Source organism: Triturus cristatus, chromosome 11, assembly GCF_964204655.1.
Source record: "Triturus cristatus chromosome 11, aTriCri1.1, whole genome shotgun sequence".
Classification (NCBI taxonomy): domain Eukaryota; kingdom Metazoa; phylum Chordata; class Amphibia; order Caudata; family Salamandridae; genus Triturus; species Triturus cristatus.
This window is the reverse complement of record NC_140594.1, coordinates 1,110,345,853-1,110,373,190: the sequence shown is the minus strand read 5'-3', so window position 1 is coordinate 1,110,373,190 and position 27,338 is coordinate 1,110,345,853. Positions and strand designations below refer to the sequence as shown.

Genomic DNA, 27,338 nt, shown 5'->3' with positions numbered 1-27,338 from the left:
GTTTGCGCTTCCTGACGTCACATGCCAGCATCAACACATCAGCAAGCCACCCCATAAGCCAAAGATAAAAGTCACACATATTCTATCCTTCAGCATGCTATAAAATGGCCAATTTAAAGGGAAAAAATTAAATATTAGGGTGAGGTAATCAAACATGAGATGCAAATGCATATTGCAAAGATGAGTGCTTTATGGAACTCTTAACCCCATGGGCAGAATGCAGAAGAAGATGTGTACCCCAGACATGGACCAAAATGTACTATCTGACTCTGCCTTTGGTATAAAGGACACCATTAAAATCTGCGACATAGGATAGCGACCTAGAAAAGTTTATCCTTTTATGGGAGACAAGAATGGGGTTGAAATGCAATGACCTCTTTTTGAAATTGACCACAAAAAGCCTTGGCTATGTGGAGGAGTGCACATGTGGTTGGTAGGTGTGAAATATACCACGGTGGACATCAAAGAAATTGTCTCCCACTCATGAAGTGCGGTAAGGGACGAAGTAAATCAGACTAAACTGAGAGACTGAGGGATATCCCGTCCTCCGTATTACAAGTTGCATAGGATATAATGCACTTGTAATAAGGTGGACGGGCAGTGACGTAACACAGGCCCCCGCAGCCTGTGTGTGGGGGGGGCAAGCTCCAGGGGCCCCCCACAGCACAGTAGTCTGGCTGGAGAGCTCCAGAATTAGGCCCGAGGGGCCACCTCCACGTACCTTGCAGGGTGGACCCCTCAAGTTTCGTTACGCCAGTGCGGACGGGATATCCGTCACGTTTGTGAACGGGTATCCCATCCACCAAGATATAAAGCAGGCCCTGAGTGATCGAGCCTTTACGGGCTATAATAGACCAGGCGTGTCAGACGCTTTTGCGTAGCCCGGGTCAATAACTACCAACAGGCCCCCTCAGAAGACGAGGAGTTTTTCCTAACTTTATAAAACATAAGAACTGCCGTGTAAGAGAGAACAAGCCTGGTCCAGCATCCCGTACCATCTAGTGGTATCAGCCGTGCTAGATGCCTCCTCAGCACAGTCTTTTTTATTTTTTTTTATAGTCCTCATTTATCAAATTATGCTCTGATTTCAGGAAAGCCAGGCTGGCCAGACCAGGTAAGGTGATGAAAACACCTGGTCTCTCCACAAGGGAGGGAAAATAGAAATCTCCCGGGTCGAAGACAAATACCTCCTGGCTAGTCAGTAATGCTGACTCCCCTGACACAGGTGGTGAATAGGTGACCCCAGCACTGATGCAACCTGTGATGCATACAATTAATCATTGGACCATAAGATTTCAGAATGACGTAAACATATACCATACGAAAGCTAGAAGAGGGGAATAGACAAAAAATACACTACAGACTTGTGTTACAATCTATAAATACAGGAGCTCAGGGCCCTAAGAAACCACTGGTCCATCCTTAGACAATATACCTTTTCCTCCAGCCAATAGCTTAAGTCTTTGGGCCAGAATCAACGCAAGTTGTCCAGAGCTTTCATCACATGTTTATCTCTGATCCTCAGTACCCAGTATGGCCAAACAATGTCATTACTACCTACAGTATAGTGCCTAACGAATGCCACTCCATATCTAGGCACTTCCTGTTTAACTATCTTAGGCTCTAACACAACATTTCCATAAATTGTCTTAAGCTTAGGCCCCTTATATCATCATCACTAAAATTGTTGACCCTCGTTTATCTAACATGGTCAAACAGTAAAATGAATACCTGCATTACCTACAGAGTATTATCTAATACCTAGGACATACTCCCCAGCCCACTACCTTGAGTAATAAGCTAGATTACTACACACATTGCTGGGAGGAATTCCTATTTCTGTAAGCTTTGCATATCTCATATGATGGTGTATTGTACTATAAGCCTGCATCGCCTACAGTGTCTCTTCCCATCTCTAGTCACCCACCACAAAATCTTATTTGTAGAGTATTTATTTAATGTATGAGTGGAGAGTTGGAAGGAGTCACTGCAACATCCACTCACACACTTAACAAAGTACACACACAAAAAAGCACAAAAAGCACTGCAAGGCCTGCCAGGGTAACATTCAACTGGGATACATTTGAAACACATTGCCTTAGATTTGCACTTCATTGTCAACTACTCCTGGAAGACCACAAACAATGCAGGAAAAGATTAAGAATCTGGCCTTTCAAAAATCCGTATGATTAGTTTTGAGACTGTATCTACCTGCAGTATGTAAAATCAAAGAAAAGTATTCTGTACACATATACCGGGGCCCGCAATTGTTGATGCGTACAGAATATTATATATATTTATATATTTTATTTATTTATTAGGCGCACAAATCGAACTCTCGGCACCGAAGCCGTCAGATACAGGTCACAATTCCATACGGTGATTAAAGATCGAAAAGCCAATTTTTCAAGAGTTTCTTGAAGAAGATTAGGTCTGAGCAAGAACGAAGAGGCAAGTGTAGCTGATTCCAGTACTTGGAAGCCATAAAAACAGAAAAGCCTTCAATTATTACTTAGATCCCTTGGAATGGGGAATAATTGTGAGGAGGCGGAATTACCGGATGGAATTCCTCACTGTGGTGAAGATTCCAAGTGGATTAATGAAAACATTCACCTTCTGCCCGGCCATTGTCTGCAGGACCTCTGTGTGATGTTACCCAGGTAGGGTGGAAGGGTGTGAGAGGGCAGGAGACATGGGGTGGTATTACCTGCTCCCTCGTGCCCTGGCTGAGGATCCGGTGAGGGCAGGGCCGTCTTAACAGCATTTTAGGCCCCCGGGCAAAGTAGTGCACTGGGCTCTGCCTACACAACCACTCACAGGAATAAAAATGTTTAACGGAAAATTAGGGTTAAATTATGGTCTGCATGGGGCATCTTTGCTTGTGGGGTCCCCGGGCAACTTCAACAAGATCCCCCAGCACACGCACATATAATTAGTACACAGTATATAATGTCAAGGCAAACATTGTTTGTTCTCTTATTCTTCTTCTTTTATTTTTTGTCTTTTGTTCTGTTGTTAGATTCTAAGCCTTAGCCAACATGTGTTTCGTCACAATATGGGCACAATATCCTGCGTCTTCTTCAGGGCTCAATCCTCCTGGCGTAAAACCTTCCTGTCGGTTGTATTTCCGTCCCGAAGGTAGTAATATTCCAAATCTAATCAAAGTTATGTCTTTATGGAATTCTTGAAGGTTGAGTAACCCATAAAATGGTATGTTGTAGAAGTGCTCCCCAGTATGGTGACATAATCACGCGTGTACCGGAATAGATGTCCCCATCGGCTGAGATTATGCCTTATCCACAATACTGGCGTCCTTAAATGTAGGACTGTAGTCTGTGGGAGATCCCAAGCGCGGGAAACAATCCGTGTAGGTGTCTGATCCGGTATGTGTATCCGGAACGTAATTTGGGGCACCTGCCCAGCATGCCCGGGAGTCAGGAAATGGAATGCACATGGGAATTCTGATCTGCACTACTTGTAGTCGAAGTCTTCAAAGTAAAAAGAATAGAAATACTGTCTGGTCGAAAATAATAGAACAACCCTCCAAGAACAACTAAAAATAATCCTTTTTTAAGAGATAATAAAATTGAGGGGCATATTAGCAAGACCAGCGTTAAAATTTCGCCGTTTTAGCAGCAGGAAACTGCCGCTAAAACGGCGATAATGGGCTTGATAATATGCGTTATAGAATTCCAATAGAAGCCCAGGTTAGATGTCCTGCACAAGCAAGCCCATTATCGCTGTTTTAGCGGCAGTTTCCTGCCTCTAAAACGTCGATTATTTTATCGCCAGTCTTGCTAATATGTCCCTGAGTTCTTACATCAGGAACACAGTTTTAATAGCAACGCAGAAAAAGACCTAAGATGACAAAGGTAGAGGGATACAGGTTAGGTAAAAGGGTATTCATTTTGGCAGTTTCTTTATAGCACAAACTCGACCCGAAGGTATTGGAGCGCTTTACATGAGCACCAGTTACATTACACAAAGACACATTCATTTTTGGTAGGCACGGGAGATTAAGGAATTTGATCAGAATCACAGGATGTTGAGCCGATGTCAAGACTTGAACCTGGTACCCCAGCTCCATAGTCGGCAGCGGTGTCTGTTACGCCACAGAGGATCAATGAGGTACAGAAAAGGGCCACTACAAAAAAGAAAACTGGATGAAAGGAGGAGCACTGGGAGGGAATAAATAAACTATTTTTTGAAATCGGTGAAGTAAATGGGCAAGGGTTGCCCTTAAGGATGGAGGGAAGGAAGAAAGGAAGGAAAAGAAGGGAGAGAGAAGAAATGTGGAAGGAAAAAATCATGGAAGGGAAGCATTGATTTAAGAAGTAACCCCAAGAATAGCAATGAAAAGGGCGATAATGTGAAAAGCCACACAGTTAAATGTCACAGCCAAGAAAACCCATTTTAGAAGTGAATGGCATTTGCATCGATAAAAATGCAATTAAAATAATCTTATTTTTTATTGAATTGGTTTCCAACAAATGGTGGATGCCATTCATCCTGCACATTTTCAGTTAAACAGTTTAGGTGAAATGGTACCATATGAGTTTGTTTTTCTATGAAATCACATACAACCACTTCTACCATTGTGTGTTGAAACCATTAGTTCAGGGCAGTGATCACATAGCAAGAGAAGGTATTGTAAGACGAAGAAAACATAACAGTGGAAAAATGACCTGCCACCCACTGAACCACCATAGGAAACATGACCTAAGACCTACGTAGGTGACACCGATGGGACTGAACCACTGTAGAAAAGATTAAATAAGAGATCTACATAGAGGACTCTTTGAGGACTCACCTCAACACAAGGAATGAACACGGAACCCATGATGTAAGATCTGTACAGAGAGCACCTCTGGACATGCTCCGCCTCCAGAGAAAGCATGTCACCTGACCAGAGAACACAGCTCTGGGACTTCTCTCAACACATTGCACTGCCTGAAGAAACATGCGCTAAGTTCTAAATAGAGAATGCGTCTAGGACGGACCTCATCTCTGTGTGCCACCACAGGAAGCATAATTTAAGATCCGCAGAGTACACACGTCTACATCCAGAAGCACCCTAGGAAAGATGAGCTAAGATGAACATAAGGGACACCTCGGGGGGCTTCCCTCAATGCACTGCACCATCAAAGGAAGCATGACCTAAGATGTATGTAGATACCATGTCTGGGACTCACCTCAATACACTCAAAAACCATAGAAAACATGGCCTAAATTCAAGCTAGAAAACGGGACTTAATGTATACATGGAAAACACCTATAAAACGCACCATCATAGATAGAATAATGTTAGATCAGCAGAGTACACACCCTTCTAGACCCATCCACACATGACAATATCTCATACTGAAAAGACCTGTGGCACTCATGTCAACACACTGTTCCACCAAAGCATGTGTACCCTCATACCTGCTTAGCGAACAAATGTGGGACTTATTTCAACACCCTGTGCCACCAGAAGAAAGCTAATCTAGCATCTATACAAACAACATCTGTGAGACTAACCTAAATACTGTGGGAAGCATGAGCTAAGCTCAGCAAAGTACATGCCCATGGGAGTCCCAATACCAACTACTGCTGCAATGTAGATAGCTGGACCTAGTCTCTCCATGAAGAGTGTTCATGTCACCTGTCTACACCATCAAGGGAGTACACCTCTCAGACTCACTCCTGTAGCACCTAATAGGAAAATTACCTAAGAATCTACCTCTGAGACTGGACCCAGTCAGAAACCATAATCATGGAATGAGCAAGGATTATCCCTCGCCTCCGTTCACGCCCATGGGATGTGTCTCACCTACACTTCCGTTCTCAGTGACAACAAGAGGTCACACACCCCAGTAGAATGCATGGTTCTTTCTCCTGCAGGGCTGGCTCATCCTTTCTAGTTCTGACCTACCAATCTCACTTTTTGCTTCCTGTGACAGGTGTGTTCATCTTCCCACTGGAAGAGACAGAAGTCATCGGAAGCTTCGAGGCAGTGACGTCTGGGAGGACGGTGACAGCTCACATCCAGCACCGGGGCAAGACTGAAGACTGCTGCATCGACTGCAGCACTGGTACTAGCCTGGCACTGAGGTGCACCAATGGTAAGTGGGACCTTCTGGCCATTACTGCTTAGCCTGGCACTGCAGTGTATTAACGGAGAGTATAAACATCACAGTAGCAACCTCACCTGCCTGGCAATACAGGTAACCATCAACGGTGTCCGCCTCACCGTCACTGCAGTAACATGGCACTTCAGGGTACCAGTATTATTGTGCACCTTAGGATATCAGTATTATTGTGCACCTCATGGTGCAAGTATTATTGTGTGCCCCAGGGTACCAGTATTATTGTGCACCCAGGGCTACCAGTATTATTGTGCGCCCCAGGTGACCAGTATTATTGTACACCCCTGGGCTACCAGTATTATTGTGCATCCCACGGTACCATTATTATTGTGCACCCCAGGGTACCAGTATTATTGTGCGCCCCACAGTTCCATTATTATTGTGTGCCCCAGGTGACCAGTATTATTGTGCGCCCCTGGGTACCAGTATTATTGTGCACCCCAGGTTATCAGTATTATTGTGCACCCCAGGGTACCAGTATTATTGTGCACTCCAGGGTACCAGAATAATTGGGCACCCCAGGGTGCCAGTATTATTGTGCGCCCCTGGGTACCAGTATTATTGTGCACCCCAGGGTACCAGTATTCTTGTGCGCCCCAGGGTACCAGTATTATTGTGCTCCCCAGGGTACCAGTATTATTGTGTGCCTCAGGGAACCAGTATTATTGTGCCCCCCAGGTTATCAGTATTATTGTTCACTCAAGGGTACCAGTATTATTGTGCACCCAGGGTACCAGTATAATTGGGCACCCCAGGGTACCAGTATTATTGTGCACCCCAGGGTACCAGTATTATTGTGCACTCCAGGGTACCAGAATAATTGGGCACCCCAGGGTGCCAGTATTATTGTGCGCCCCTGGGTATCAGTATTATTGTGCACCCCAGGGTACCAGTATTCTTGTGCGCCCCAGGGTACCAGTATTATTGTGCTCCCAGGGTACCAGTATTATTGTGTGCCTCAGGGTACCAGTATTATTGTGCCCCCCAGGTTATCAGTATTATTGTTCACTCAAGGGTACCAGTATTATTGTGCACCCCAGGGTACCAGTATAATTGGGCACCCCAGGGTACCAGTATTATTGTGCACACCAAGGTACCAGTATTATTGTGTGCTTCAGGATGCCAGTAATATTGTGCAGCCCAGAGTACCAGTATTATTGTGCAGCCCAGGGTACCAGTATTATTGGTGCACCACAGGGAACCAGTAGTATTGTGCGACCCAGGGTACCAGCATTATTGTGCACCTCCGGGTACCAGTATTATTGTGTGCCCCAGGGTACCAGTTTTTTTGGTGCGCCCCAGTGTACGAGCACTATTGTGCGCCCCAGGGTACCAGTATAATTGTGCACCCCAGGGTACCAGTATTTTTGTGCGCCCCAAGGTACCAGTACTATTGTGCCCCCCATGGTACCTGTATTATTGTGTGACCCAGGGTACCAGTATTATTCTGCGCCTTAGGGTACCACTATTATTGGTGCACCCCAGGTGACCAGTATCATTTTACACCCCATGGTACCAGTATTATTGTGGGCTCCAGGGTACCAGAATTACTGTGTACCCAGGGTAATACTTTACGCCTCCGGGTACCAGTATTATTGTCCCCTCCCAGGGTACCAGTATTATTGTGTGCCCCAAGTTACCAATATTACTGTGTGTCCCAGGGTACCAGTATTATTGTACACCCTAGAGTACCAGTATTATTGTGCACACCAGGGTTCCATTATCATTGTGCGTCCCACGGTACCAGTATTATTGTGCGCCCCAGGGCACCCATATTGCTGTGGGCCCCAGTGTACCAGTATTTATGTGCACCCCAGGGTACCAGTATTACTGTGCAACCCGGGTACCAGTATTACTGTGCACCCCAGGGTACCAGTATCATTGTGCACCTCAGGCTACCTACCAGTATTATTTTTGCACGCCAGGGTACCAGTATTATTGTGCATCTCAGGATACCAGTATTATTGTGCGCCTCAGGGTACCAGTATTATTGTGTACCTCGGGGTACCAGTATTATTGTGCAGCCCAGGGTACCAGTATTATTGTGAAGCCCAGGGTACCAGTATTATTGGTGCACCAAAGGGTGCCAGTATTATTGTACACACCAGGGTACAAGTATTATTGTCTCCTCTCAGGGTACCAGTATTTTTGTGCACCCCAGAGTACCAGTATTATTGTGCACCCCAGGGTTCCAGTATCATTGTGCGTCCCAGGGTACCAGTATTATTGTGCGTTCCAGGGCACCAATATTACTGTGGGCCCCAGTGTACCAGTATTATTGTACACCCTAGGGTACCAATATTACTGTACACCTCAGGGTACCAGCATGTTTGTGCACTCCAGGGTTCCAGTACTACTGTGTACCCCAGGGTACAAGTATTATTGTGCGCCCCTTGGTACCAATATTACTGTGCACCCCAGGGTACCAGTATTACTGTGCACCCCAGGGTACCAGTATCATTGTGCACCTCAGGGTACCAATATTACTGTGCACCCCAGGGTGCCAGTATTATTGTCCCCCTCAGGGTACCAGTATTATTGCGCTCCCCAGGGTACCAGTATGATTGTGCACCTCAGGGTATCAGCATTATTGTGCACCTCAGGACACCAGTATTGTTGTATGCACCAGGGTACCAGTATTATTGTACGCCCCCAGGTTACCAGTATTACTGTGCGCTCCAGGGTACCAGTATAATTGTTCCCCCCAGGGTACCAGTATTACTGTGCGTCCCAGGGTACCAGTATCATTGTCCCCCCGGGTACCAGTATTACTGTGTGCCCCAGGGTACCAGTATCATTGTGCGCCTCAGGGTATCAGTATTGCTGTGTGCCCCAGGGTACCAGTATTATTCTGCGCCCCAAGTCACCAGTATTAGTGTGTGTCCCAGGGTACCAGTATTATTGTACACCCCAGGGTACCAGTATTATTGCGCACCCCAAGGTTCCAGTATTATTGTACACCCCAGGGTACCAGTATTATTGCGCACCCCAGGGTTCCAGTATCATTGTACGTCCCAGGGTACCAGTATTATTGTGCGCTCCAGGGCACCAATATCCCTGTGGGCCCCAGTGTGCCAGTATTATTGTACACCGCAGGGTGCCAGTATTATTGTGCACCCCAGGGTTCCGGTACTACTGTGCACCCCAGGGTTCCGGTACTACTGTGCACCCCAGGGTACCCGTATTACTGTGCACCCAGGGTGCCAGTATTATTGTCCCCCCGGGTACCAGTATTACTGTGTGCCCCAGGGTACCAGTATCATTGTGCGCCTCAGGGTATCAGTATTTCTGTGTGCCCCAAGGTACTAGTATTATTGTGCACCGCAGGGTTCCAGTATCATTGTGCGTCCCAGGGTACCAGTATTATTGTGTGCTCCTGGGCACCAATATTACTGTGGGCCCCAGTGTACCAGTATTATTGTACACCCTAGGGTACCAATATTACTGTACACCTCAGGGTACCAGCATTTTTGTGCTCTCCAGGGTTCCAGTACTACTGTGTACCCCAGGGTACCAGTATTATTGTGCGCCCCTTGGTACCAATATTACTGTGCACCCCAGGGTACCAGTATTACTGTGCACCCCAGGGTACCAGTATCATTGTACACCTCAGGGTACCAATATTACTGTGCACCCCAGGGTGCCAGTATTATTGTCCCCCTCAGGGTACCAGTATTATTGCGCTCCCCAGGGTACCAGTATGATTGTGCACCTCAGGGTATCAGTATTATTGTGCACCTCAGGACACCAGTATTGTTGTATGCACCAGGGTACCAGTATTATTGTACGCCCCCAGGTTACCAGTATTACTGTGCGCTCCAGGGTACCAGTATAATTGTTCCCCCCAGGGTACCAGTATTACTGTGCGTCCCAGGGTACCAGTATAATTGTCCCCCCGGGTACCAGTATTACTGTGTGCCCCAGGGTACCAGTATCATTGTGCGCCTCAGGGTATCAGTATTGCTGTGTGCCCCAGGGTACCAGTATTATTGTGAGCCCCAAGTCACCAGTATTACTGTGTGTCCCAGGGTACCAGTATTATTGTACACCCCAGGGTACCAATATTATTGCACACCCCAGGGTTCCAGTATTATTGTACACCCCAGGGTACCAGTATTATTGCGCACCCCAGGGTTCCAGTATCATTGTGCGTCCCAGGGTACCAGTATTATTGTGTGCTCCAGGGCACCAATATCACTGTGGGCCCCAGTGTGCTAGTATTATTGTACACCGCAGGGTGCCAGTATTATTGTACACCCCAGGGTTCCGGTACTACTGTGCACCCCAGGGTACCAGTATTACTGTGCACCCCAGGGTGCCAGTATTATTGTCCCCCCTGGTACCAGTATTACTGTGTGCCCCAGGGTACCAGTATCATTGTGCGCCTCAGGGTATCAGTATTTCTGTGTGCCCCAAGGTACTAGTATTATTGTGCACCGCAGGGTACCAGTATTATTGAACGCCCCAGGGTATCAGTATTATTGTGCACCCCAGGGTACCAGTATTATTGTCCCCTCCCAGTATACCAGTATTATTGTGTGCCCCAGGGTACCAGTATCATTGTGCGCCTCAGGGTATCAGTATTTCTGTGTGCCCCAAGGTACTAGTATTATTGTGCACCGCAGGGCACCAGTATTACTGTGTGCCCCAGGGTACCAGTATTATTGCCCCCTGGGTACCAGTATTACTGTGTGCCCCAGGGGACCAGTACCATTGTGCACCCCAGGGTACCAGTATTATTGTCCCCTCCCAGTGTACCAGTATTATTGTGCACCCCAGGGTACCAGTATTATTGTGCGCCCCTGGTACCAGTATTATTGTGCGCCCCAGGGTACCAGTATTATTGCGCACCCCAGGGTAGCAGTATTATTGTGCACCCCAAGGTACCAGCATTATTGTGCACCCCAGAGTACCACTAGTATTATGCGCCCCAGGGTACAAGTATTACTGTTTGCCTCAGGGTACCAGTATTATTGTGCACCCCAGGGTACCAGTATCATTGTGCGCCCCAGGGTACAAGTATAATTGTGCACCCCAGGGTACCAGTATTATTGTGCACCCCATGGTACCAGTATTATTGTGCGCCCCAGGGTACAAGTATTACTGTTTGCCTCAGGGTAGCAGTATTATTGTGCACCCCAGGGTACCAGTATTATTGTGCACCCCAGGGTACCAGTATTATTGTGCGCCCCTGGGTACCAGTATCATTGTGTGCCCCAGGTTACCAGCATTATTGTACACCTCAGGTTACCAGTATTATTATGCGCTCCAGGGTACCAGTATTATTGTGCACCCAAGGGTACCAGTATTACTGTTTGCTTCAGGGTACCAGTATTATTGTGCACCCCAGGGTACCAGTATTATTGTGTGCCCCAGGGAACCAGTATAATTGTGCGTCCCAGGGTACGAGTATTATTGTGCGCCCAGGGTACCAGTATTATTGTGCATCCAGGGTACCAGTATCATTGTGCGCCCCAGGGTACCAGTATTATTGTACACCCCAGGGTACCAGTATTATTGTGCACCCCAGGCTACCAGTATTATTATGCGCCCCAGGGTAGCAGTATTACTGTTTGCCTCAGGGTACCAGTATTATTGTGCCCCCCAGTGTACCAGTATAATTGTGCACCACAGGTTACCAGCATTATTGTACACCTCAGGTTACCATTATTATTATGCGCTCCAGGGTAACATCATTATTGTGCACCCCAGGGTACCAGTATTACTGTTTGCTTCAGGGTACCAGTATTATTGTGCACCCCAGGGTACCAGTATTATTGGGTGCCCCAGGGAACCAGTATAATTGTGCGTCCCAGGGTACCAGTATTATTGTGCGCCCAGGGTACCAGTATCATTGTGCGCCCCAGGGTACCAGTATTATTGTACACCCCAGGGTACCAATATTATTGTCCACTCCAGGCTATCAGTATTATTATGCACCCCAGGTAGCAGTATTACTGTTTGCCTCACGGTACCAGTATTATTGTGCACCCCAGTGTACCAGTATAATTGTGCACCACAGGTTACCAGTATCATTGTGCACCCCAGTGTACCAGTATAATTGTGTGCCCCAGGGTACCAGTATTATTGTGCGCCCCAGGGTACCAGTATTATTGTGCAACCTAGGGTGCCAGTTTTGTTGTATGCACTAGGGTACCAGTATTATTGTATGCCCCAGGGTACCAGGATAATTGTGCCCCCAGTGTACCAGTATTACTGTGTGCCCCAGGGTACTAGTATAATTGTGCCCCCCCAGGGTGCCAGTATAATTGTGCCCCAGGGTACCAGTATTACTGTGTGCCCCAGGGTACCAGTATTATTGTCCCCCTCGGGTACCAGTATTACTGTGTGCCCCAGGGTACCAGTATTGCTGTGCGCCCCAGGGTACTCGTATTATTGTCTCTCCAGGGTACCAGTATTAATGTGCGCCCCAGGGTATCAGAATTATTGTGTACCCCAGGATACCGGTATTTTTGTCCCCCACCCAGGGTACCAGTATTATTGCCCCCTGGGTACCAGTATTACTGTATGCCCCAGGGTACCAGTATTATTGTGCACCCCAGGGTACCAGTATTATTGTGCGTCCCGGGTACCAGTATAATTGCGCACCCCAGGGTACCAGTATTATTGCGCACCCCAGGGTACTAGTATCATTGTACACCTCAGAATACCAGTATTATTGTGCATCCCAGGGTACCAGTATTATTGTGCACCCCAAGGTACCAGTATTATTATGCGTCCCAGGGTACCAGTATTACTGTTTGCCTCAGGGTACCAGTATTATTGTGCACCTCAGGGTACCAGTATCATTTTTGCCCCATGGTACCAGTATTATTGTGCACCCCTGGGTACCAGTATTATTGTGCGCCCCAGGGTATTATTATTATTGTTTGCCTCAGGGTACCAGTATTATTGTGCGCCTCAGGGTACCAGTATTACTGTTTGCCTCAGGGTAGCAGTTTTATTGTGCACCTCAGGGTACCAGTATTATTGTGCGCCCCAGGGTACCAGTATCATTGTGCGCCCCAGGGTACCAGTATTTTGTGCGCCCCTGGGTACCAGTATTACTGTGCGCCCCTGGGTACCAGTATTACTGTGCGCCCAAGGGTACCAGTATTATTGTATACCCCAGGGTACCAGTATTATTGTGCACCCCAGGGTACCAGTATTATTGTGCACCCCAGGGACCAGTATTACTGTGCGCCTTAGGGTACCGGTACCAGTATTATTGTGCGCCCCAGGGTACCAGTATTATTGTGCGCCCCAGGGACCAGTATTACTGTGCGCCTCAGGGTACCAGTATTATTGTGCACCCCAGGGTACTAGTATGATTGTGCACCCCAGGGTACTAGTATTATTGTACACCCAAGGGTACCAGTAATATTTTGAGCCCCAGGGTTCCAGTATTTTTGTGCGCCCCAGGGTACCAGTATTACTGTTTGCCACAGAGTACCAGTATTATTGTGCACCCCAGGGTACCAGTATTATTGTGCGCCCCAGTGTACCAGTATTATTCTGCGCCCCAGGGTACCAGTATTATTGTGCTCCCCTAGGGTACCAGTATTATTGTGCGCCCCAGGTTACCAGTATTATTGTGCGCCCCAGTGTACCAGTATTATTTTGCGCCCCAGAGGACCAGTATTAATATGCTCCCCTAGGGTACCAGTATTACTGCTTGCCTCAGAGTACCAGTATTATTGTGCACCACAAAGCAATTAATGGGTCTTAGTATACCCCCCGTCTATGATGTCAATCGGAACCTGGAGGTGAAAGAAAACCATCCCAGCTTCTGGCAGATGGTACTCAACAATTCTACACATCTTTTCAAGAAGCAATACCAGCTAATTTCAAGTTTAACAACTGCTCGTCTTAAGAATAATGTGTTCTGAGTTATTTTTAATTTTGTAGAAAACATTTTTGTCTTTATAAGATTTAAGGAAGCCTGGCTCGTTCTTAACAGAATCTTATGAAAGGCATCTAGGAGACAAGACCACGAATCTTAGTTTAGGCTAATCCTCAAGGGTCAAAAAGGCAAAGCTCATGCAATTTTTCTTAGTCTTTGTCATGTTTTCTCCTTGCATATAAACATCATTTTAATGCTAATAGAATCCAGGTAGTGCTATTCATGCTACCTGGATGTTTGTGTCATAAGAAGATGCTGGAAATGTATGTAGAATCTCAGTGGTGGATGGCACTGATTGGTGGTGGTGGGACGGGGATGCAGGGGGTGGCAGTGGTAAATAAAAAAATAAATAAAACTTACCTCCTGTCCCTGTCGTCGCGTCCTCCTCGTCGCGTCTCTCCACTCCTTCCTCCGGCCAGAACAGGAAGGATCCAGGCTCCCCTGAGCCAATCACAACCCTGCAAGATTGGTCTGAGCGCCGTGGTTTGGCCAGTGCATGTTTACCAGGCTGTAATGCAGCCTGGATGGAAAACATGCTATGTGCGCATGAATGTTTGGCCGACCGGAGACGGCTAAGCAAACATTCATGCGCACGTAGGGAGTGAAAAACACTCCTCCCCTTCTGTTTCAGCAGAACAGCCCCGCCCGCAAATGTGCCACACCCTCAAGAAGAAAAAAATAAAATGATAACATTGAGTATTTATCATTTTATTTGTTCTTACACTGCTGAAAAGTAGTGGGGTGATGTTCCTCCACCTTAGCGGAGGACCCGCCACTGCAGAATCGTTCTCTGCAAGTTGACATTTTGAGGAGCCTTTCTATGCTCTGTGTTATTGTCGAGGATAAAAACACTAGGGTCCAGATTTATATCTGGGCGGACACCCTGCCGTTCCACTATGGGGACCGAGTAAAATACTCTGTCCACATGGCAGGGGGGCCACGTGCCTAATTTATAAATGAACACCAAAGAGGTGCTCATTTATAAAAGCATTGGCAGGGACCACCATCACAGCGGTTCCTGCCAATGCATTTTACTCTGTGCTACGATGCTGCGTCAGGAGGACGCATCCCTGTAGCACAGAGTATTCTTTTTTTCTTTACAAAAAGAATCCCAAAATGGGATTTTCTTTTTGTGAAGACAAAAAATAATGCTCCCCTTGCTATGGAGTCTTCTACCATGGAAAGTTGAGCATTATTATGATTTTACTGTCCCTCACCGCCAGGTTTTGCCTGGCGGTGAAAGACAATAAAAAATGACTACATGTCCGCCCATCTACATTGGGTGGGTGGTCATGTAGCCATTTCTCCGATGGCCCTGACGGCCCTTACTCCCCAAGGCCGTTGGAGAAGTTTGTGCATGGCAGAGGTAGAGTAGTGTCCGCCGTGGCCAAACTGAAGGTGTAACCTGAATTAAATTGGGCATACGGACCACTATATGCCCGCTCGATTATTGGCCGCTGCTGGGTTGATGAAAGGCTTTTGGAGGTACTATTTACCTTCTCAGTATACTGTGTCACCTGTTTTTTAATATTGCCTAATTTGCACATTTGTTTATAAAATTTTAACTGTACATGACACTTACTGACTCTTTATATGACCCTTTTGGCTGAGGTGATCAGATCTCATGGTTTTGATGTCATATCCTATGCTGATGACACGCAGATTCTGATCACTTTAGGTCCTGCCCCAAATGACACCAAGCAACGTTTTAAAAACTGTATTGCCAATGTTGCTAGCTGGATGAGATCAAACCATCTCCAGCTAAATGGGAGCAAGTCAGAGATCATGCTTTTTGGTAAAGCTATCAACCACTGGTCACATGACTGGTGGCCTTCCAGGCTTGGCCCTTGTCCTGCCCCAAAGAACATGGTCCATAACCTGGGTTTCTATATGGACGACTGTCTATCCATGCAGAGCCATGTGAACCATGTTGTTGGCACCTGTTTCGGTGTCATGCGCAGCCTTCGAAAAGTTTTTAGATGGCTCCCCATGGAGACGCGTAAACCCCTGACACAAGGATTGATAATAAATAGAATGGACTATGGCAATGCATTATTGCTGTTAATAAATGAAGATCTCATAAATAAACTTCAGGTTCTACAAAACACTGCTGCAAGATTGGTTCTTGACCGCCCTTACAGATCTCCCTCTGTAGCTTGCCTAAATACTCTCCACTGGCTCCCGGTAAAAAAGCGAGCCCTTTTTAAAATACTATGTCTCACTCATAAGTATATGTATGGAACTGGTCCAAAATACTGGTGTACAAAGCTACAGTGGTATCATCCGTCCAGGACACTACGCTCCAGCGATGCGGCATTGCTGACTCCCCTAAGAATTAATACCGTCAGGCAAGGTCACCGTTTGTTCTCCTTTTTGGCACCATTGTCCTGGAACAAAATGCCTTTCCATCTTCGTAGCATACCAGAACATAGTAAATTCCGTAAAGAGTTGAAAATCTGGCTTTATGTAAATTAGATCTGGTCCGTTTGTCAGAGCTGTCTGCAAGCGCCATGAGACTCATGTGAGTGATATGTGCGCGATACAAATGCCCCTGATTTGATTTGATATTGTTGGTTAAGGAGTTCCGTCGCCTTCGCGATGGAGCTCCCTTCCCTGCAATATATAAATCGGGCATAAATTCCTCATCTCAAGTAGGTCAGTAATTCTAACTTAGGTGCAACACCATGTTTTCTCCCGTATCAGAATTAGAAGTTGTGCACCAATGCCACGCAGTCCCAATGTTTTTCCCCCACTACCATTGTGGAATCTTGGCCAACAACAGACAGCTGTTGTTCAGTTCAGTTTCCAGTTAGTGAAACTCCAAAGATGGCCACAATGCCCCAATTCCACTTTAAGTTGGCCATTCCAAGATGGCCACCAATCATCAACGATTCCAAAAAGAGGGACATCGGGGCAGGTTTAAAGAGGTTCAACATACGTTCCCCAACAGTACTGTACGCAAGAAGAGTATGGCGTTCCTCTGAGTCAAGGTAACAGAACAGGGAGATACTAAAGGTGGGAGTAAAACAGGAATAGCCCCACACTGAAGATAAGGGGGAATTCCCCTTTTCCGGAAGTAGGGCTCTCACACACCTAGCATGCTAACAATTATTTATTCAAGAAGGTAAACTGCCTAAAATATAGAGAGTGGCAGTGAACTAGAGGCAATGTATCTAGCTATAAACGCCCTACTCTCGGTTGGTCAACATGTTTCGCGCCCAATTTGAACCGGTTCCGGCGGCAGGGTAGGTCAGACGCGGAGCGTTTATCGAACGCTGGACCCAAATTGGTGTCCTTTACGACTGCCGGATACTATTGCAGTCCACATTAGACAACAGTATAGGTTACTGACCTGAGAATGTGGTATGTAGTTTTTCACTTATCACGTTGTGTAGATAGAGTTTGCTCTTGTCCTGAAGAAACGCCTAGATCCCCCTGACACCCAGGGCGTGAAACATGTTGACTGACCGAGAGTAGGGCGTATATAGCTAGATACATTGCCTTGAGTTCACCGCCACTCTCTATATTTTTAATCAGGCTGTTTACCTTGTTGAATAAATAATTGTTAGGACTAATTGACCTGTTTTAACTCACTTCCTTCTCACATCTACACACACTAGGCCCCTCACCCCCACTGCACCCTACGGCAGGAACAAAAGATCCCCGCCAAAGAGCCCCTTACTGGGTGCCTGTCAGGTATTGCAGTGCCGACCTGACGAGGGGCAGGCTCATATGAGGAAGCATGACACCTAGTTTGCTAGGTGTGTGAGAGCCCTAGTTCCGAAAAGGGGAATTCCCCCTTACCTTCAGGGAGGGGCTATTCCTGTTTTACTCCCACCTTTAGTATCTCCCTGTTCTTTTACCTTGACTCAGAGGAACTCCATACCTTTCTTGCGTACACCAATCATCAACACCATTTCAGTATGACCTTTCCCTTGCTGTTAGGTGATTCCAATTCTGGTGTCTGGTGTACCAGTGCCTAGAGTGCTTCTGATCAGTGCATCAGTGTGTCACAACTCCTCTGACTTGCTCCTGGCACTGGATTCTTCGCCCCTGCTTCTGTTCTGTCACCTCCCGCTCTGCTGGAGTAAAGCCAGCTCGGGTTTTGCTCAATCCTGCAGCCTGAAGGGGAGGGGGTGCCCAAAGAAGTGGGATAAGATATGGGGAAGCTGGGTACAGTATAGGGGACTTTAATCACGGGTTATTCAACGGTGTATGGGAATTGAGGGAGACAGAATACTGCAATGTATAAATATGTACTGGATCATGCCTTGTCATAGGGATTTTGTGCGGTATGTAACAAATGCTGACAAGTGGAATTGGTAGTGAAGCATTTGCCCAGAATGCACTTACTGTCAGATGTACTGCAAGGTGTGTTTATTTAATAAAAAAAAGATGTTTAAACAAAAGTCCTGCAGCCTGGATTTTTGGGCTTTCAGGCACTACTTTCCAAAGTAGCTGGTTTTACATCCAGGAGAGCAAGTGGCGTTTGAAAGGGAACCCTTCTCTCAGAGACTCTAAGAAAGCTGGCTAGGACTATCACGGCATCCAATCATTGACACTCATATAAACTTCACCAGTGGAAATCTGGTGAAATGTGTGTAAGAGGAAAAATTTAATAATCTGAGGTATAAAGGGCATAAACTGGAGAAATGTGCGTAAATTCTATGTATGTATCAGTCTGACCCACAGAACTCGCATAGGGGCGGTAATACTGCATCAGAGAAATACAGAATCCACTCTACTGGTATTTCCTAAGGCAGTATTACTACAAGGTAATTCCCTAAATACAAAAACCAGGTTCTAAATATTTCTGAAAAGTAAATGTATGCAGAATAACTTTCTAAAATAAAAGAGGCATGTATGACATAAATTGTTGCGGAAGTCATGTTTTTCGCACAGAACCAATAAGAACTTTGTGGAAAACTTTGACCACCAAGGTGATGTTTTTGAATACAGGCAAACATTTGGAAGCTGAGATACCCTTCTTTTGGAGATGCAAAGCAGCAGTGAGCAGGCACTGAAGGGAATGCCCCAAACACTTGTGTGTTGCATTTGGGGTGTATGAATGGCCTACCAAAAGCCCTTCTTAGGGCCCGATTACGGTAAGAAATGGTTCCGACCGTCTGTCGGAGCCATTCTTACTGCATCATAATCTCCTATTTGGAATAATTTCCGACGGACCCATTCTGATGGAGTCGGTCGGAATGTATTCCAAACATGAGTTCCGAATGGCTTACGGAGGACTCGGAGAACCTGTCTGCCGTTCTAAAGGCCTTCAGCAATCCCTCGGCCGGCTCTTTCCGGCCGAGGGATTACAATGGCAGTTTCCCACTGCCTTTCTCTGCTGGCCTTTCTGACACAGGAAGGCATAGGGAAACTGTCTTTGGGGACCCCCAACAGGGACCCCTTGGGTACAAGGCCGCCAAATGTCAGCCTAGGGGCTACCTATGGTGCCCCCCTGTTGATCCCTGCACCCGGTGGCAGGCACCTTGAGGTGCCTGCCATGGGCACAGGGATGAACTGACCCTCTGCTCTTTGCTATGAGAGCATGCATTCCATTCAGAATGCATGCTCCTATAGCAAAGTATAGGATTGTGAACGAACAGGGTTTGTTTGCATCCTAATAGCTGGGCTGGAACTGACGACAGGAGCCATTTCCAGAGCAATATCGGGTGGACTCCGGTCCATCCGACATCGCAGTCAGGCCCTTAGAGCGAGATGTTGCAGGCAGTGTGATATCTCAGTGGGTTGAGCATCTGATCCATATATCTGTGAGTCACATATTAGAACCTTGGCAAAGTAGACTTAGGGCCAAATTACAAGTTTAGTGGTCCATCAGACTGCCAAACCTGCTGTGGAGGTGCAGTGGCAGTCGGGGACCACCGCACCAGCGGCCCAACTGCCATATTTCGACTACGGTAGTTGGACCACTATAGGACCACTGCAACGGCCGGTGATCCATGATTCCTGGCGCTGGCACGGCAGTCTGAAGCCACATTATGCTTGGCGGTGACGCTGCGGCACGCCAACCTTTTTATGAGGTTCCTCACCGCCAGCAGTCTCATGTCGGTGTTCACACTCTGAAAATTCTGGCGGTGAGGAAACTAGGTTAGCCCTACAGGGGCTCCTGTTGCTTCAGAGCTTGGGGATACATGCAGGGGGGCACATGGCGTGCCCCCGTGTGTGCATGCACCCCAGTCCATGCACGGCATGGACTGCAAATTCCACGCTTTGCAGGAACTTGCTTTTGTGGTCCTTTGGCGCTGCAGTTCAAAGGCACACATATGAGCCGTTGAACTACACCGTCGCAGGACCGCCACGCCTCCTGCCCCCCAAACCACAAAATGACTTGTAATCTGTTAGGCGGGCGGTGGTCAAGTTTGGCAGTGTGGGAGCAGGGCGCCGGTGTGGTGGCCCGCTCTCACAACGCCAAAGTCGTTATCAGTCCATTAGGCTTATAGTCTGATGAATGCTATGAAATTAGCAACTTTGATCTGGATAACCATAACATTTGTTACACAGGCACCAAACAGTAGTTTAGTTCATGGTGTAGACTAAATCAATGCGTATAATTATTCTCTTGAAATAGTTCATTCCTAACACTGTTTTGAACCCTTTTCTGTCCAGGTCACCTTATCTTAGACGAGGAGTTGGAGAGGTCAACGTTTGTGATCAGCATTGGGCCCGTTGCCCCCTCTGAGACAGTGTACATCCACCTGAGCAGCAGCCAGGAGCTCAACACCTTGTCCAGTGGTGCCGTCCACATCACACTGCCATCGGTGTTCACCCCGCTAGTGGCCGGCGTGGAACCCCCGAGTGAGCCGGCAGGAGGCCTATGTGACGACAGGTTGTGCTTATGGTGATTTTCAATGTCTTTCCTAGCATAAGATGCATCCAGGTGAGGTGCGGAGTACAGGTGGAGGTGCGGGCCCCCGGTGGCCTGGCGTCAAAGAGCAAATAGCACGTACGGCAGGAGACAGAGACTCAAGCAAGGGGGAAGTCAACTCACCAAAAGACCAGGGGAAGCAGAAGTGACATCATCCTCCCTTTGACCCCACCCACCCCTCCAATGACATAACATGGTTAAATGTTTGTCCCATTCCTCTCCTTCAAATCCTCCTATTTTCTGCAGAGGTGCTGTAGAATAGTATGGCCTTCAAATTACAGAAGGCAAACATGCAGTGGTTAATTTGAGCCGGTGGTTTCAGTTGCTCAGCACCGGCACTTAATTGTCAACAGCCGACACTTATGACAGTCAGCCACATGCTGGCATTATTTTTCTAAATTGGAGATGAGCACAACAACAGTTATTTATTATTATGACTAATACCTGCTGTCCAAGCCATTCTTATAGCTTTGGGGTGCCCAAATAGTCTGAATTGTCATGCTTGGAGGGTGTGATGGTTAGTAGTTTTGTTGGTTCTATCATTGGTGGCACTGGCAGGGATAATTGGTGGTGCAAGCTAAAGTGACCTCCTGATAAGGGCTCTGGCACTTATTACTTTTTTTTTACAAATTAAGCACAGCAAGCATGTCTCTTGTAGCACTGTGGACTTTCTGTTCCTGCCACTGCCTTTATGACCAATACGACCAGAGATTTCTAAATCAGCATCATGGGTACTAAATTTCAAGCCGGGTGTAGCAGCCCCGTCGCCCGGTGACACTTAAGAGACATGAATGATTTGGCTAGGCATGGAAAAGGACAATTGTATAATTCAAAATCTCAACTCAGGGAAAACAGAAAATCATGAAGGAAGAGCGGGATGTGAGAATAATAACCAGAAACCCTTGGAATGAGAAGGGTTAGGTGAGGATCAGGGAGGCTGCACTGAAGTGCATGGTGTGAGGATACAGAAAAGTGCCTGGTGCCATGGATAAAGAGTGAGATGCTAGCAAGGCGTAGAGGTTCAGTAGTGTGGAAAGCAGCGAGACCCCACGCCGTGAGAGTAGGCACGTGGATAGCAGTGACACTTTTTGGAATAGAATGGTGGTGATCATAAGTGAATGAGTTAAGAGTCAATTGGCTGGCAAGCATAGTGAGAGAGGATGTGGCCCAATCGCTAGAGCATTCAAGGGACAGTATGGCAGCAAGGTTAGTTCACACTGCACTACCCAGTCTGGTCACTAGTGTTTTCTGGCACGCGTATTGCCCACCTCAAATGACCAGCAGCCACATGGCCACAGATAAGATATAAATTGCACAGAATGATGAGAGGCAATACAAATAAAAATAGTAATGAGTCAGGGATCAATAAAGTTTCTTAAACAGGTTTTGTTGTTATGCGTTGCAGATTCTTTATTTCTTTTCACAAATTGGTACAGTCAATGCGTTTCACCCTTGAGAGGGCGTCTTCAGGGCTGTAATTACATACATTATAACTTGTTTTAAAAAACAATATTAATTCCTTTTAAGATTTAGAGAGTTGTGCTGCTAAAATGTTCAAAATTCAATAGTGAATAGAGGAAGAAGAACCAGTCGTGAAAAATCGTGATGGAAATATTTCAAAAGTATCAGATATTGTGTTGAGCTAAGAGAATAATCTCAGTATAGAAAAGGTTTCAGAAACCGAGCAAAGTGTGTAGTGACTGTCAAGTAAGAAATGTTCAACAAGTGAGTCCCAGGGAATAAAGAATTGTTTAAGGTGCTAACCGCTTACCAAACTATTATAGTAAGCACAGTTCACGTGTTTAACATCCAAAACGCCAGTAATGAAGTACGTCAATGGTGTCCCTTGGTCAGTTCAATATATTCCACTTCGAGTATCCAGGTATCCTTAGCATAAATAGAAATCATTCAAACTCTACGTGGTTCAGTAACAATGTAAGAACATTGGTGTCAATATCTATCGACCAATTCTACCCAAAACAGATATCTGTGAACTTGAGGTGACCACAGATGGGGTGGTTAAGCCAACATCTGAAATTAATGTAAAAGCCCAAAACAGCACTTTCAAGGTATTGCCCGAGAGTAATGGCAGAAAAACCTCAAAGGCGTTGCCCAATCGTAGCCTAAAGCAGAGGACCACGAAGGCGAATGAATGAAAAAGTCGTAAGCATGACTCTTAGCCTAGAGCGAAATGATCTGACCCAAAAGATCTATTTCCAAAGTGTAGTGAGTAGACAGTCCTAGACCCGCCCAGCAGTAGCCCAGCATTCAAACGTTATCATATCTTCATGTGGATGACATAGAACAAAATCAATGGTGTTATCCTAGTAGCTTCTTGCTTCTTGGGATCTGTAAAACCTTCCCTGAGAAATGAAGTAAAAAGAAGGAGGTACTCTAACTACCACCATATAAGTTATGAAAAAGTAAATCAAGTCATGACCCAGAATGACCCAACTAGAAAAAGGGGGGGGGGGAGTTCTAAAATCACCCAGCAGTGACTAGAAATTATGGCTTAGGTGAGAAGTAACATTATAAGTCCTCTGAGTACATGTCAATCACGCCTACTGTATCTATCAGTTACACTATCAATTGTAGCAACAATTCAATTAGCTCATAGTTTTTATGCACAGAGTGACGAAAGAACGCCCACTCGTGTCTCAGAATAGCCAACTGACTAGCGAAACATCCAAGGTGAAGGTCGGGCGCCCACCCGCGTTACTGAATCTAAGAAAGGATTAACCCATCTCGTTACAAGTGTACGCGAACGCTCGTGGTACGAGAGATCGTGAAAAACAAACAGCCCACCTATGGGTTCTGTATCAAAGAAAATGTATTGGTTCCAGCACAGTTCACGTCTAACGTTACACAATCGTTTGCCTATCCTATATAAGTTCAGCTCAATTCCAAAAGGCAGAGACCCAAGGCAATTAGTCTCACACTCTGCACTCACAGTTCGATTAGGTCTTCTCCCGTCTACGGTCAGGCGCCTACTACCTCATTTCAAAGCTAAGCACGGATATATATCGTGGTTTCAATTAAGGCACGTCTGCACTTGTGCGTGCGAGAGCTAGAATGCTAACCTTCAGTTCAGAAGCTGAGAGACCGCTAGTTCACTTCCGTGTTGGAGCTAGAATGCTAACCTAAAGTCCTGTCACGAGGAGATCGCTGATTCACTTCCGTGTGAAAGATGGTAGTGTCTTGTAGAAGCAAATTGTTACGTATGTCAGCACAGTTGTCAAAACTCATGCTAAGAGAAAATGGAAGCCTCCCGTTACGTTAATCAATAGATATAAGACACCCATATTGAATGGAGGGAAACACACATTGCAAACGTCTTTTGAGTATTGGCATAATGCCTGAATGTATGTGTCCTGGACCCGTTAAGTTAAAAAGAAAAACAGGAGAAAGAAACACTTGATCAAGAGGGGGACAGAGTCAAAAGAGTTCCCATATTAATCAAATTAAGTTACACATTATATATGGAAGTAAAAGTCATGGTTAGACGTATTTCTCCCATGTTGAACTTTCTGGCAAACCAGAAATTACAAAACTTGTTAAGGACACATAATGCACAGATACTAGCAGTTCCATCCAATATCATTGTAGAAAACAATTTTAAACAGGCAGTGATCATATACACATGTAGAGGGTAACACAGGTCATGTTAAGGGCTATGTGGTTACAGTGCCAATTTTGGGTAAAACCACTTAGGAAACTATAGTGGTGTGCTCTGATAAATGAATAAACAGGTAAATCAAACTGGGAGCAGCCATATGTAGTCCATACATAGTAGCCCCATGTTCCAGGCTGTTTCTAAGAGGGAACATTTATTCATAGAAAATAGTGCATCTTGTTGTCCACATTCAAAACATCTTTAGAAGATCGTAAATTACAGCTCCACCTAGCTTTCAGTTGTCTGACGGACAGTTCCCTGTCACCCCCTCTTTTGTTGGGTAAGGCGACATCAATGCCATGGAAATGGAACCTAGACCTGTCAGTACCCGCACTACATTCCTGTGATACCAGGGCATATGCATTATGTTGAAGTTCACATATATCTATTTTGGGTAGAATTGGTTGATAGATATTGACACCAATGTTCTTACATTGTTACTGAACCACGATACCTGGATACTAGAATTGGACTGATCAAGGGACGCAATTGACGTACTTCATTACTGGCGTTTCGGATGTTGAACACGTGAACTGTGCTTACTAAAATAGTTTAGTAAGCGGTTAGCACCTTAAACAGTTCTATATTCCCTGGGACTCACTTCTTGAACATAAGTTACTTGACAATCACTAGACACTTTGCTTTGTTGCTGAAACTTTTTCTATATTGAGATTATTCTCTTAGCTCAACACAATATCTGACACTTGAAATATTTCCGTCACGATTTTTCACGGCTGGTTCTTCTTCCTCTTTTCACTATTGAATTTTGAACATTTTGGCAGCACAACTCTCTTAATTTGAATAGGAATTAATACAGTTTTTTTAAAACAAGTTATATTGTATGTAATTACAGCCCTGAAGAAGCCCTCTCAAGGGCGAAACGTGTTGGCTGTACCAATTTGGGAAAAGAAATAAAGAATCTGCAACGCATAACAACAAAACCTGTGATAGAAACTTCATGGATCAATCGCTAGAGCAGTGGACCTCGAAGCTGGGTAACCAGGTTTGAGTCTCAGCAGGGATGCTCAACATCCTAGGATTCTGAGCAAATCACTTAATCTCCCCGCCCCTAACAAAAACAAATGTATCCTTGTGTAACACAACTGGTGCTCATGTAAAGCGCTCTGATACTTTCAGGTCGAGTTTACGTTATATAAAACTCAAAAAATAAAATAAAGGTACATGGTAGGATTCATGACACAATGCGTAAAAGGCCACCGACCTGTACCGTGCCGTTATCTAGGGAAGGCCTGGGAGTCTACTCAAGTTTAATTGGTCACAGATGAGGGAATGAGCGAGTAACTCTTGAAATGAGACAGTCGTGAAAATGAGTGAGACTCGACTGAAAAGCATGAAGGTGTTTATATGGAAATCCATCTTTTTATGTCTTCCCGAACATTCCTTGTTGTTTGGTCTTTGTGCAGTTGGTGGCTTACTTTGAGCTCTGGACAAACAAGCCCTAAGTGCACGTGCTTGCCCTAAGTCATTGAATTTTTTTTTCTAATTGGCATATTTGACTTCTTTGTAAACCAGCTGTAAGGCCTGCATAAGCTCCACCAATGGCTTAAAAGTCAAATTTCAAATTTGAGTCTGTTTGAAAGCTTTCGCCATTCGCCTTTGATGCGCACCATGAGGCAAGGTCTGTGGAAAGGACGTGCGGCCTTCTTAGCCATGCCTGGATATTTAGAGTAAAACTTGAGTTGTTTCTGCAAATACAATATCAGCTTTAATGCTGTATAAGTCATCTGTCTTTGTGCTTTGAAAAAGTTAGGCCCATCTGCATAGTGCTTCAATCTAAAATATGCGTTCCTACAGTGGTGGCTGCAGCCTGCCCACACAATTTGAATTGGTGCAATTGCCAAAAATAGTCCCCTCAACCACTGGTCAGGAGAGACATGTGAAAGTCATTCTTGTGGTATACAACAAATTAAGGAAAATAGCAATCATAAATCTACATGGAATTGCAATTTTTATTTGTAGAGATGACTTTCATAAATTGTGACATACTCTGCCTTGTAAGAAACCAGCCTATCATGGAGGCTCTGATCTCTTTCCTGAAGCTGAGCACTGTGTGGCTCACAAGTTACTTGGTTTCTGTTACACCTCATTCCCGTCTGGCAAAGTTGACCCATTGCTACTGATTAAAGCTTTCTCTAGAAACCTCTCTCCCTTCTTGTCACGACCCTTCTCTTTTGACAGCCATCTATATGAAGCTCAGTATCAAAGTGTTCTCAGAGACATGCAGAAACCGCCCTCTCAAAGACAGGACAGCAGATACACGTAGAAGAGATTAGATTCTGCTAGGTTCCAATAGGGTCCAAAGAGGGTGGGCCGCGAGAAGAGTTAGAAGAGGGAAACATCGAATTCTAAGCCAAGATCAGTCCCGCCATTTTGTACAATTGAAGAACAAGGTGTTGTGAACTTACCTTCATCATACGTCTGCCATGGGAACCAGGAAATGAGTACGTTTGCTGAAAATCATTGGAGGGGTGTTGTCCCGGCCCTCTCTGCGGGGTCACCCCCAAATGTTTTGCCTTCAACCCTCCTGTTTTCCTGAATTCGGGTTTGTTAGCTTTAGGGCTCTCTGCACTTACCAATGCTAACCAGTGCCAAAGTGCTTGTGTCGTCCCCTGAAACGTGTTAAAATTAGGCTACATCTGATTGGCACATTTAATTTACTTGTAAGTCCAAAATATATAGTACTACATGTACCCAGAGTGTGTAAATTAAATACTACTAGTGGGC

The 27,338-nt window shown here is 45.8% G+C and overlaps 1 protein-coding gene across 1 annotated transcript in view; it reads left to right on the top strand.

Annotated features, from left to right (window-relative positions):
- Positions 1 to 27,338, top strand: part of VWA5B2 (von Willebrand factor A domain containing 5B2) — a 334,472-nt gene that overhangs the window by 121,585 nt on the left and 185,549 nt on the right. The window contains exons 3-4 of the mRNA XM_085635592.1: positions 5,943 to 6,104; positions 20,662 to 20,881. Coding sequence (XP_085491718.1) covers positions 5,943 to 6,104; positions 20,662 to 20,881 — 382 coding nt within the window. The remainder of the gene's footprint in view (positions 1 to 5,942; positions 6,105 to 20,661; positions 20,882 to 27,338) is intronic.